The sequence below is a fragment of the Scyliorhinus canicula genome, chromosome 2 (assembly GCF_902713615.1).
Source record: "Scyliorhinus canicula chromosome 2, sScyCan1.1, whole genome shotgun sequence".
In the NCBI taxonomy this organism is placed as follows: domain Eukaryota; kingdom Metazoa; phylum Chordata; class Chondrichthyes; order Carcharhiniformes; family Scyliorhinidae; genus Scyliorhinus; species Scyliorhinus canicula.
Genome location: NC_052147.1, coordinates 204,265,567 through 204,278,270, shown reverse-complemented (window position 1 = coordinate 204,278,270; position 12,704 = coordinate 204,265,567). Strand labels below are relative to the sequence as shown.

The window sequence follows — 12,704 nt, the reverse complement described above, 5'->3', positions numbered from 1 at the left end:
TTCAGTTTGGTTGATTTTAATCTTTTTATTTTTGTTTCAGCATATGATTGGCAATACAGTACGGACAGCCCGTCACTGCAGAAGCCAGCCTTTCAGTAAGTCAGTAATATGTAAATATGAAATGAATGCCAGGTTTTCAGAGGGTTACATTCACAGCTCCTACTTAAACTTCCATCTGAGGCGTCCCTGAGCAACCTAGATGTTGATGGATCCAAACTTGTAACAAACATTTAATGATATATAAAACGTTACTAAACCTATTTTCATTCAAGCTGTTGGTGACCAAGAAACATAATCATTTAGTGGTCTTAATGGATTATGTATTTTGAGAAGAGGACAGACTACTGTTGACGGAACAGACTCAATGGTCGAATGGCCTTCTCTTACATCTTGTGGTCTACTGTTGCTCCGTTTCTGAAGGAATTTACCAGTTTCATTTCACAGGGAGCAAGAACAAATGAACCCACCTGGATCTGCACAACAAACTTTGGATATTTCCTACTTTGAGCTTGGGGTTAACTCGACAATCCAGCTTGTGCAGAAAAATCATTCCTTGTTGATGAAGGGTGCCTTACAATTTAACTTATCTTTAATGATTCCTCTGATACGATTCAGCAAATTAATGTGATATCTTCTTCACTATATTCTTAGTGTAGCCTAATGACTAGGGAGGAGAGTTCTCCCAAGTTGGGTTGCCTTCAATTCCCCAAATAAAATGCACTTTAGTCCAGTTATGAACTTGTTAGTTTCAGCTTATTTAAATGTTCTTCAGTATTCTTTTAATGCAGCTTGATGTATTTCTGTGGATGTGCTGGAGAATGGGTTTTATGCACTGATATTTCTTTATGGGATATGATTCACTATTGAGCTCCGACCAGTGACTGAGAACAAAATGGAGAAAGAAACAAAATTCTGTAAAATAGCATTTTGAATTTCTGCCCATTGACTTTTTTCTCTTTTAAAGAATTAAAGAATGACAACATTCTGCTTCGACTTTTTTATCCCCAAATGAGTTCTAAATGCCCTGTCAAAATTGATGACACAGATACTTGGAGGCAATCTTCAATTTGCACCCCCATAAGTCAAGTGGTGGGAGAAGCAATCAGACCGGTCGCCCAATGACACCAGTGAGAGGCAAAGCAAATTTCATGGCCGGGTCTCATTTCAGTGCTTTCGGCAAAATACTGATAGGCTGATCGCCGCTGATCCTGGGGGGGGGGGGGGGGGGGGGGGGGGGGGGGTGCGGGATTCCAGCTCTAATCCATTGAGCGTTTAAAGGAGGGAGGACCACTAAGCATGCAGTGGCAGGTAGAAAAATAAAAAAGCTAAATTGGGAATAAACAGCCTAGGGCCCCAATTCAAATATTTGAAAAATGCTCCCCTCTGCTTGTTTCAAGTGGGAATGTTGGTCAACTGTTTTTACATCTTTGAAAATTGAGTCACAGGGCCTCAGGCAGCCAGTAAGCAGTTCTTTTTTGAAGAAATGCTCTGCCTACTGCTCTATTTAACAGTCTGAATTGGGAACTAGGCAGCTGAAATCTCCCTAATTTGAACAGTGCCATTCTGATGTATTTATGTGCTTCATTATGGCATGGATGCACATTAGCAAATATGCTGGGCAGGATTCAAAATCGTGTTCAGTGATTGGGCGGAGAATGGGCTCCGACGCCCAAATTAGGGCCGCCGCCAGTTTGACGCCGCTCAACCATGTTGCGCCCCTCCAAAATGGCATCATCGCGTCACGCACCACGCACTGTTAAATCAGCGTTAGCGCATCATCGGTTGGCCCTCCTGCGATGCTCCACCCCTGATTGGCCAAGTTCCCGACGGCGCAGGACACGTGGTCTCAGTCATGCAGGAACCCAGTGTGGCAGCTGCGGACTTTGTCCAGCACCGCAACAGTCGGCCGGGATCCGTGCGGGGGTGGGGGGGGGGGGCTTCTGAGAGGGCTGGGGGGACTGGTGGGGAGTGGCCAAGATGTGGGCTGTGGTGTTGCGGATGGCGGGTCGGGCCCGTGTGTGGCCGGCGCCATGTTATACGGCGTGACCGCTGCAGGTAGTCAGCCGTTCGCATGCGTGGCCCGGGATCTGGCCATTCTCTGGCCGTTTTGGCCATGGGTGCCGGGAGTTTCACTCGGCGCCAGTGCTAGCCCCTCACCAGTCCCAGAATCAGTGATGGTTTCACACCGATTTTTTTGGTCGTAAATGACCACACATGCTCCGCCAACGACAGCAGTTAGCCTCTGAAATGGAGAATCCAGCCCATTATTTGTGTGCTTCTAATAGTATAAGTATTATTCAATGCATAGGTAAAATAGATCAAAAACCTTACCTCTAGCTTCAGGATATCTAAAGATTTCTCCAGGAATATAAAAGACTGGAAAAGTCTATTGTTCTCCATCTAACTAGTCCCAAAGATTAAAATGATCATATTTGTACTCTGCTAAACCACTTCCGTAATCAAAGCGCTTCCCTGGTTTTTGTTGAATTTCTTCACACCATCTCCTGAAAACAAAATTTGCTTTGTAATTCATTTGGCTAACTATATTTTTCTTTCGTCAGATCCAGAGTCATCACTTGCAAACAAGAACCATCAGGATATCCGTGCATATGTTCGGCAGCTTAATGTAATTGACAATCAGAGGACTTTATCACAGCTGTCTCACAGGCTGGAGCCACGCCGAACCTAATAATTTTGCACTATTGCATTGCCATAAAGGAAAATATTTATTGTTATTCTGCACAATGGGCATTCTGCGGTTTGTAGTATTGAGAATAATTATTGAAACAGGGCAGCATTACAACTGCCTTCAACTCAGAGGAAGACTATTCTAAATTGGAATCAACTTTAGCCCCATGTTAAAGCTATTATATACCTGCCTCTTCCAAGATTTGGAATTCATACTGTGTTACACAAAGACCAAAATAACCTCCACGTCTTATTACGTATTGGTTGATTAAAAAGAGAAATTAGGCTTTCTTTTTTTTTCTTATGTGTACAATGCAGAAGACTTTGTACCGAGAATAGCCCTCTATGTATTTAAGCACACTGATGCGATGGTCCTTTAATTGAGCAAACAGTTTACATTTGTTCAGATCCTACAAGCAGATTGTTTTGTTTTAAGATGATGGCACAAAATATTTGATATTTTTACCAATTAATGCTTCTTTTTAAAAGTATTTCTAAACTTTCCACATTATATTTAAATTGGAAAAACAGCACAAACTGCACAATATAAAATTGGTGACGTAAGCCAAGATTTCTTGTAACTTTATTGTTTTCAATATTATCAGCAAGCTTTAGTTTTATTCCTCCACAAACTGTTTAATTGTGACCCAGTACAGGCATTTCCTGTTTGCTTACAAGGCGTTTCCTAATAAACATAGTTGCTTGGTGCAGCTCTCACAGTCTGGTGCAGGACCCTGCTGATTTTGTCAGTAACACACAACTTTAATGATTTTAAAAACTACTTAACTAACAGAGCACCCCACTGACACAGAAACCTTTTTTTCGTTCATAGGCTGTATTGTAACTTTTACTTGAAGAAAAAATGAATGAGACATGTGAATAAGACATGTGTCCAGAATGCACCAGATTAAATTTGTGAAATTTCAATCACTTCCATCTATCTCCCCGGGAACCATGTCCTCGGACGGTTGGAAAATTATTAAACATCATGTTACTGCGACAGAGTCACATTGTTTCAGAAATCTGTGGGAAACCCTGAATGCTGATTATTTGTTTTAACACTATCAAGCAAGTGTAAATAGTAAAACAATATGTTTGTTTAATGCATTTGTCAGTGACAGTTTTCTAATTGATACTGTGCCAAAAGTATTGCTTGTTTTATTTATTTCATTTTAATTATTTATGTCTGTTTCAAGGTTGGTCTCCAAACTATATTACATTGAATTACATTTTCGGTATAGAGTTCAAGTTTTCACTGCCTTGTTTTCATTGTCTACAAATAATGTTACAAAATATTCAGTAAATGTCTCTAATGTTAGCACGAATAAAACAAACGTTGTATTGTATACCGTATGGTATTTTACCCCCAAGTCAAATAAAAATTGAGCTGTTTCTACAAAATGTAGCTGCTATATCTGGTTTTCTTATAAACTGGTAATAAGCAGTTGTTCTGCCATTTATTAACAATGATTAAAATGTTAATTCAATTAAGTTCTATTATCTAGTACACAATAGGACTGATTTGCCTGTCCTGAATTCACTTTATTTAATTAGTTCAAAGGAAAACGGGCAAAAATTTGTAATGTGGGTTCTTTGTCCCTTTTGTACATTGTGCACATTTTGGCAGGCCAAATGCAGGAGCAGGCTATTCGGCCCATCAAGCCTGTCAAACATTTAACTAAATCATGGCTGATCTTCTACCTGGAGCCATCTTCCCATTCTATCCCTGTATCACATAATAATGTTGGTATTTAGAAATCTATGGAGGTCTGCTTTGTACATATTCAATGATGGGGCCTCCACAGCCCTCTGGGCTATCTAAGATTCACCACCCTCTGAAATAAGTAGTAGCTTCATTATGATAAACCAGGGGCTGGTTTAGCACACTGGGCTAAATCGCTGGCTTTTAAAGCAGACCAAGGCAGGCCAGCAGCACGGTTCAATTCCCATACCAGCCTCCCCGAACAGGCGCCGGAATGTGGCAACTAGGGGCTTTTCACAGTACCTTCATTGAAGCCTACTTGTGACAATAAGCGATTATTATATAGTTATTATAGTGTAATGGCGTTCGGGCGGGAAAGTGGAGCTGAGTACACAAAAGATGAACCATGATCTCATTGAATGGTGGAGCAGGCTCGAAGGGCCAGATGGCCTCCTCCTGCTACTAGTTCTTACGTTCTTATGTTTAATCTGAATGCTGCCACTGATATGCACAGCAGGAGGGCCCAGCAGCATTGTTTGCAGATTGTGTGATATGGCCACCCTGCTCTCTCAAGGCCATGCAGTATCTTAAAGGGAAGATACACTCAACAACATAATAATAAGAAGAATAAGAATAATAATCGCTTATTGTCACAAGTAGGCTTCAATTAAGTTACTGTGAAAAGCCCAATTGCTGCAACGTAGATGTGAAATGGAATGCAAGCTGAACACAAGAGCAAAGAAGGGGATCCATAATGATGGATGTGATGCTGGAAGAATTGATCAAGCAAGGTGGAGGAGAGATATCATGGACCTGTCGAAAACCAGGAGTCCCTAAACATCCACCCTCCGAAGGATGTGGGAGCATATGGCCGGTGAGGGAAACTTACTAAAGTGAGGCTGCTTCAGAGAGCTCACCAAGTTAACGTGAAGCTGAATAAGAACAAAATGCAACTGTCGATGACTAAAGTTTATAGGTCATGTCCCTATAAAATATTTCACCCTATCCTGATAAGCTGCGAGTTTTAGCAGAGATGCAGCAACAAACAGATATGAATGCAGTGTAATGAATTGTTGGATTTGTGAACTATCCAGCAGAGTGTTTGCCCAATTCGTCATTAGTGTGAACCTCTACTTACAAGTTCACTGCAAAGGATGTTCAGTAATATTGAGGCACAAAACAAGCAGCAGCATTTACACGCATCAAACAACTAGTAACAACAGCGTCAGTGCAGATATTCCATGATGTCCATGACAAAGTCACTCTGCAATTCCCGTAACAGCCTCCCCGAACAGGTGCCGGAATGTGGCGACTAGGGGCTTTTCACAGTAACTTCATTTGAAGCCTACTTGTGACAATAAGCGATTTTCATTCATTTTCATTCATATGAGAATTACAATGGCATCATTATGACTTAATGGTCTATTTGGCTTCTGAAGGACTCCCACACAAATTGGCACCCTGAAATCCCAAATCTTGAGTAGCTGTACTAACCAGAGTAAGTTTAGAAGTACCAATAAGATGATTATTTCAACTGTTTTGAAACTATTAAAGGTCCTATTTAACTTTTCTTTCTTTCTGGTGAGTAGTACTGTGGTACCAGTGGTAAGTACTGGTCAGCTCTGGCTTCAGCCTGCCTCCAGTTCCAAGCAGGCACACAAATACAGGATAATGGAGGTAGTGTAGGGTGGTGTAGAGCAGGTGCTCCTCGCAGCCACTTCTTGTCACATCACTGCAAGTTTATTAGCCATTGCTTATCTACAGATTCAAGGCTTCTCATGGGGTTCCTTTTCCCTTTTCGTTTGTGCCTTGTTACTCCCATGACAAAATGTGCCAATGGGCTAAACTACCTTTTGGCATTTCTGAACATTTTCTCTTTTGTTCTCCATTTCCCCCACCTTATTATGATTTCCCTTTAATTGTCCCTGTTGCCTTAAATTTCACTGGTGCACAATCTCTGTTCCTGCTGAAAAGTGCTTCATAAACCTGCCTGGATTTGAAAATAATTATGCAAATAGACGTGCACGAAAAATTTCAGTGATACCAGAACCTAATCAGGAAATCTTACCAGCTCTTAACCATTTAGACATGGTTCAGGTTCGCTGTGCTGTCAGTTTAAATCACATGCAATAGTTTGGCATAGAGTTGTGGGTATCCTGAACAGAGCAGAAACTGCTAATACAGTGAGGCTCAGAATTAGGTGGAGAGAAGGAAGACTGATCCTCATGCTCAACAGTGCCTGCAGAACCCGAGAACAGAGTAGGTGCATCTCTGAATTCAAAGTTGTGCATCTAGGTATCTAATTTAGGTGCTTTGGCATAATTTCCTCCACTTGGTCCCTGCCAAATGCAGAACCTTGAGTGGCTTGGAAACCTGGTTGGAATCTCCAGTGGGCTTTACCATGACTCCTTAACTGAGCAAAAGTATTAACTTCCCACTTTCAGTTTCCCTGACCCGCCAGAAGATGCTGAGTCCGTCAACGGAAGGATTTTTAAAGGAACTATTTCTAATTAAACAGAGAAAACACGAGTTGCATTGGTTCGACTACACATGGATTTTGGATGCTGCAGCAACCACCGGACTGGAGAAGAGACCTTGGAAGGCGGCTCTCTGGGACTGTTGTTCTTACCTGGAGGTCCCGCTGTGGGATCTGAGGAGCTGCAGTGAGGTGAGCTGTCCGAAGAATGGAAGAGGACAGCCTCTCCAACCAAGTAGACATGGGCGGAAGTGATTGAGAAAGACAACAGAAATGTGTCCCTTATAGCCAGGTGACAATATAGCTTGAGGATCTAAGACAACAAGATTGCAGGGCAGATGAGAGGCACAACACTTTTGAGGTGCCAATCCCCACCCTCTGACTTTGCAGTATTCTTCTGCACAGCACTCTTCAGAACAATACAGCTTCCAGTTAATGGGAGGGGGTGGAGGGGTTTGCCACTTAATGTGGAGGGCCTTCCCGAAAAGAGGCGATGCGGGTTCTCACTGGCTCTCCATCTGGTGGTGAGATCCCTGTCAGACATTAACTAGCTGGGTGAAATGCAAAAGAAAGTAGAATGGTGTCAGGAGACCTACCCAAGATCGCTAGAAGGCATGTAACTCCCAGTTACTACCCAAACCTGACACCTTTTCTTGACAGTAATTTTGCCATCCTTGTTTAGTAGCGCTGAAAGCAGCTACAGCTAGTTAATTAGGTAGCTAGCTGTGATGAACAGTATTAATAACTGCTGTAAATGGTACCTGGCCTTCAATACCTTGCCCATTTAAGATGCTTGGAACCCTGGGGGACTCCGCCTCTGGCTACGCCCCCAGGAAACGGTATATAGGATAAGGCTCCATGTTGTGAGCACACTTCTCTCGGATGCTGTTGAGTTCTCTGTAGATTAAAGCCTTGTGATTACCGACCTCGCTCTCGCGTCATAATTGAGGGTGCCTCACTAGCTTAAACTGGTTTCTCGGCTTTAGCAGAGCGTGACTTATTTGTTTCTCAAAGTATAAAGAGGTGTTTCTCAGTGCTGCTTGGTCTGCACGGAGTGCCGTTGAGTGCACAGAGTGCCAGCTGGGAGCTTGGTGAGTGAGGGAGCTAGGTGCAGAGGGGAAACAATAAATCAAGTAAGGAGAGGTGGCCAGGAGCTGGGGGGCCTTGCATAAGCTAAACCTTACAAGGCTGGTGGAGCAAATGGAGGAGGAGTTTAAGAGGTGGAACATGCTGCCGCTGTCTTTGGCGGGTAGGGTGCAGTCAGTCGAGCTAACGGTGCTCCCGAGGTTTCTGTTCCTGTTCCAGTGCCTCCCCATCCTTATCCCGAAGGCCTTTTTCAGGCGGGTTAACAGGAGCATTACGGGGTTTGTGTGGGCACACGGGACTCCAAGGGTGAGATGGGTGTTCTTGGAGTGGGGCAGGGATGGGGGGGGGGGGGGGGCTGGTGTTGCCCAATCTCTGTGGGTATTATGGGGCTGCCAAAGCAGCGATGGTGCGTAAGTGGGTAATGGACGGGAAGGGGGCGGTATGGAAGAGGATGGAGATGGCATCCTGTGTGGGTTCGAGCCTGGAAGCGCTTGCAACTGCGCCGCTGCTGCTCCCTCCGACGAGGTATACCACGAGCCCGGTGGTCGTAGCTACCCTCAAGATTTGGGGGCAATGGAGGTGGCACAGGGAGAAGGTGGGGGCCTCGATGGGGTCCCCGATACGGGGGAACCATCGGTTTGTTCCGGGGAGAATTGATGGCGGGTTCCTGAGTTGGTTCAGGGCAGGTGTCAGGAGGCTTGGGCACCTGTTCATAGACGGAAAGTTTGCGAGCCTGGATGAGCTGGAAGGGAAGTTCAGGGTCCCCCCGGGGAACACCTTTAGGTACATGCAAGTAAGGGCGTTTGTCAGGCGGCAGGTGGCGGGGTTCCCCCTGCTGCCGCCGCGTGGGATCCAGGACAGGGTGCTCTCAGGGGTATGGGTTGGAGAGGGGAGAATCTCGGAAGTGTACCAGGTGATGCAGGAGATGGATGAGGCCTCGGTCGAGGAGCTGAAGGGTAAATTGGAGGAGGAGCTGGGTGAGGAGATAGAGGAGGGGACGTGGGCGGATGCCCTAGAAAAGGTGAACTCCTCCTCTTCGTGTGCGAGGCTTAGCCTCATACAGTTTAAGGTACTGCATAAGGCTCATATGACCGGGACAAGGATGAGCCGGTTTTTTGGGACCAAGGACAGGTGTATTAGGTGCTCAGGGAGCCCAACAAACCACGTCCACATGTTCTGGGCATGCCCAGCACTGGGGAAATTTTGGAAGGGTGTAGCAAGGACGGTATCGAGGGTGGTAGGATCCAGGGTCAATCCAGGCTGGGGACTCGCAATATTTGGGGTTGCAGTGGAGCCGGGAGTGCAGGAGGCGAAAGAAGCCGGTGTTCTGGCCTTTGCATCCCTAGTAGCCCGGCGGAGGATTCTTCTTCAGTGGAAGGATGCGAGGCCCCCAAGCGTGGAGGCCTGGGTCAACGATATGGCGGGGTTTATTAAATTGGAGAGGGTGAAATTTGCCCTAAGGGGGTCAGTGCAGGGGTTTTTCAGGAGATGGCAACCATTCCTAGATCTCCTGGCAGAACGGTAAAATCAAAAGGTCAGTATCAGCAGCAGCCCAGGGCCGGGGGGGGGGGGGGGGGGGGGGGTGGGGGTTGTCTCTTTGTTTTTTGTTTTGGGTTGAATATCTGGTTTTTGCCAATGACGGGCGTTAATTTATTGTTTCTCTTTTGTATTTACGGCGGGGGTGGGTGTTCTGTTTTTTTCTGTTCTTAGAATTTTCTGTTATTTTCTTTTTTGTGAAAATGTGAAAATTTGAATAAAAGTTATTTTTTTTAAATCAAGTAAGGAAATGCGTTTAATTAACACAAAGATGGCAGGATGGGTGATGTGTCATTGCTGCAGCATGTGGGAGCTGCCTGAAGCCTATTTGTGACAATAAGTGATTATTATTATTATTTGCAGCTTGAGGAGCTTTGGCTCAGAATTAATGAGTTGGAGGCTGGGCTGCAGTTATTGTGGTGAAGCAGGGAGGGGGAATTAGCTCCTTGCTTTGATCCAGAAGGAAGTCACACCCCTTAAACTAGAATTGTTTGATATGGTCGGTGGTTAGGGATATGAAGATGTGATTGAAATAGGCAGGTAAGGGGAGCAAGAATGTGGGAGTGGAGGAGTCTGAGCCCTTGCTGTTGAGTGGGAGAGGGTGGAGGATCCAGTTGTCATGGGTCCATGTCTGTACCAAAGACAAAGGTACAATTAAGAAAGAGATTCTCCCCAGCGAATATTAAGACCTAGGCGCTAAATTAAAAAAACAGAACCTCAAAAATAATAACCTTTGGATTATTACCAGAGCTACATGCAGATTAACATATAATTTGAATGATGAATGTGTGGTTCAAAGACCAGCAGTAAAGAAGTGGGTTCCAGTTTATAAGGCACTGGCACTAATTGATACACTATCAATTACGACGAGACGAGAGTAGAGAGTAATCGAGGCTTTATTAAGCAGAGATGTGTAGCCTCCCGCAGCTGCTGCCGAAATGGCTGCAGCTCGGTGAGTGCACACATTTATACTCCGCCTACTGGGCGGAGCCAGCAGGCAGGGATCTACCCCCGTACCAGTGTAGCCACCTGGGGTGGCCACGTCCAGATTCCAAAATGGATGCCCGCAAGAAGTATAGGGAAAATTGGCCAGCTACAGGGAACACAAGCAGGTGCAAGGTTTTCTGTGTATTAAGATTTGCAGAACCCAGACAGAACCAAAACCAGTAGCCATTTACATACTAATGGGCGATCTCCAGAAACAATCAGAAACATTGAAACAATCGGGACCAAGACAGACCCCCCGGCGCCAGTGGGAGCTAGGACAAAGGCAGGCCAACGAACACCTAGGGCCCGCCCAACGATCAGGGAACAACTCCAGTATTGTAGAAAATCGATGAGAGCGATTGAGACCTGGTCCAATTAATTGGGACCAAGTCTGGGGTCCGCCCAAAAGGGCGCGAAGCCCCTGGGACCTATAAGATAGCGTCCCCAAGTTCAGTTCGTTCTTCATGGCCTTGGCTCTCAACGAGGAGAGACCTGCCTAACAGCTTCTTGGCCTTGGCTCTCAACGAGGCGAGACCTGCCTACCAGCTGCATCAACCAAGTAAGTCTCAGATCAACGCACGCTACGAGATAGACGCTCCTAGCTACCATTCCGTACCAGCTCGAAGCCGACAGAATCAGAAACGGACAAAGGCCATTGTTCCTCTGACCTAGTGGGCCATTCGAAGCTAAGTACAGGCTTTTAGTAATAGTGATAGTTTAGTAAGTAGGGTTTTATGCATGAGTATTGATTGACTGTGTATAATAAATGTGTATTGATTTCAAACTTCCTAACTGGTGTATTGAGTTATTGATCAGCACTTGGCTTTGAACCTCGTGGTGGTATCAGAAAGATACCTGGCGACTCTAGAGCAAAGGTTATTAAAACAGAGTAATTAAGGAAAAGCATAATGAGCAACACCTGTAGTACAGGAGCCTTACCGTATTACACCTCATATGTGCTATATATACAACAGTGGTGACTACCACATTCACCCCCTGTTTAAAAAGAGTCCAGCGGGGGTGGTGGAAGACTATTTACATGCATAAGTTAACATTTTGGGGAAAGTTCACAAATTCAGCCGATCGGGTGCCTTGATCCTCCGTTGTGAGCGCCACAGTCCCGGTGGCGATGCAGGCGTCGGTTCGGTCACCGGTGACTCGGGGAGCGTGTCGACCTCATTTTCATCCCCAAGTGGGAACAAGGGGAGGACAGATTGTCCTGGGGCGGGGGCTGTGGTGGGGTGCGCCGGGGGGAGGGAGGGTGGCGCTGGGGCGGGGGGGGGGGGGGGGGGGACCCAGTTGGTGCCAGGTCCCTGAGGGAGACTGTGTCTTGGCGGCCATCAGGGTAGGCATACTGCGGGTTTGCATGGGTAGCTGTACCCTCTCGACCAACGGGTCCGCCTTGTGGAGCTGCATGTGCTTGCAGAGGAGGACAGGTCCTGGAGCTGCCAGCCACGTTGGGAGTGAAACCCGGGAGGTGAACTTCCTGGGGAAGGCAAAGAGACGTACATGGGGGGGGGGGTTTTGCATTAGTCGCAGTGCAAACTAGCGACCGAATGGAGTGAAGGGCGTCGGGGAGGACCTCCTGCCAGCGGGAGACCGGGAGATTCTTGGACCGTAGGGCCAGCTGGGCGGCCTTCCAGACCGTCCCATTCTCCCGCTCCACTTGCCTGTTTCCCCGGGGGTTGTAGCTGGTCGTCCTGCTCGAGGCAATGCCCTTGCTGAGCAGGTACTGGCGCAGCTAATCGCTCATAAATGAGGATTCCCGGTCGCTGTGGATGTAGGCGGGGAAACCGAACAGAGCGAAGATGGTGTTGAGTGCTTTAATGACCGTGGCAGACGTCATATCGGGGCCTGGGAGGACGAAGGGGAATCTGGAGTATTCGTCAACCACATTAAGGAAATATGTGTTTCGGTCAGGGGAAGATGGGGCCATTTGAAATCCACGGTTCAAAGGGGCGGGAGGCCTTCACTCGGTGCGCTCGGTGTGGCCGGTAGAAGTGTGGTTGGAGAGACCTGGCAGTCTCTGATGATAGCCCTGACCTCTTCAATGGAGTAGTGCAGATTGTGGGCCTTTATGAATTGAAAGAACCGGGTGACCCCTGGGTGACAGAAAGCGTTGTGTAGGGTCCGGAGTTGGTCCACTTGTGCGCTGGCGCATGTACCTCAGGATAGGACATCGGGGGGCTCATTGAGCTTACCAGGGTGATACAAAATCTCGTAATTGTA

The 12,704-nt window shown here is 46.3% G+C and overlaps 1 protein-coding gene across 8 annotated transcripts in view; it reads left to right on the top strand.

Annotated features, from left to right (window-relative positions):
* rapgef4a (Rap guanine nucleotide exchange factor 4a) overlaps positions 1-4,089 on the top strand; it is a 514,684-nt gene extending 510,595 nt beyond the window's left edge. For all 8 annotated transcript variants that reach the window (XM_038789400.1, XM_038789401.1, XM_038789399.1 and 5 more), the window contains 2 exons: positions 41-95; positions 2,562-4,089. In XM_038789400.1, coding sequence (XP_038645328.1) covers positions 41-95; positions 2,562-2,689 — 183 coding nt within the window. In that variant the 3' untranslated portion in view covers positions 2,690-4,089. The remainder of the gene's footprint in view (positions 1-40; positions 96-2,561) is intronic.
* The last annotated feature ends 8,615 nt before the right edge of the window (positions 4,090-12,704 follow it).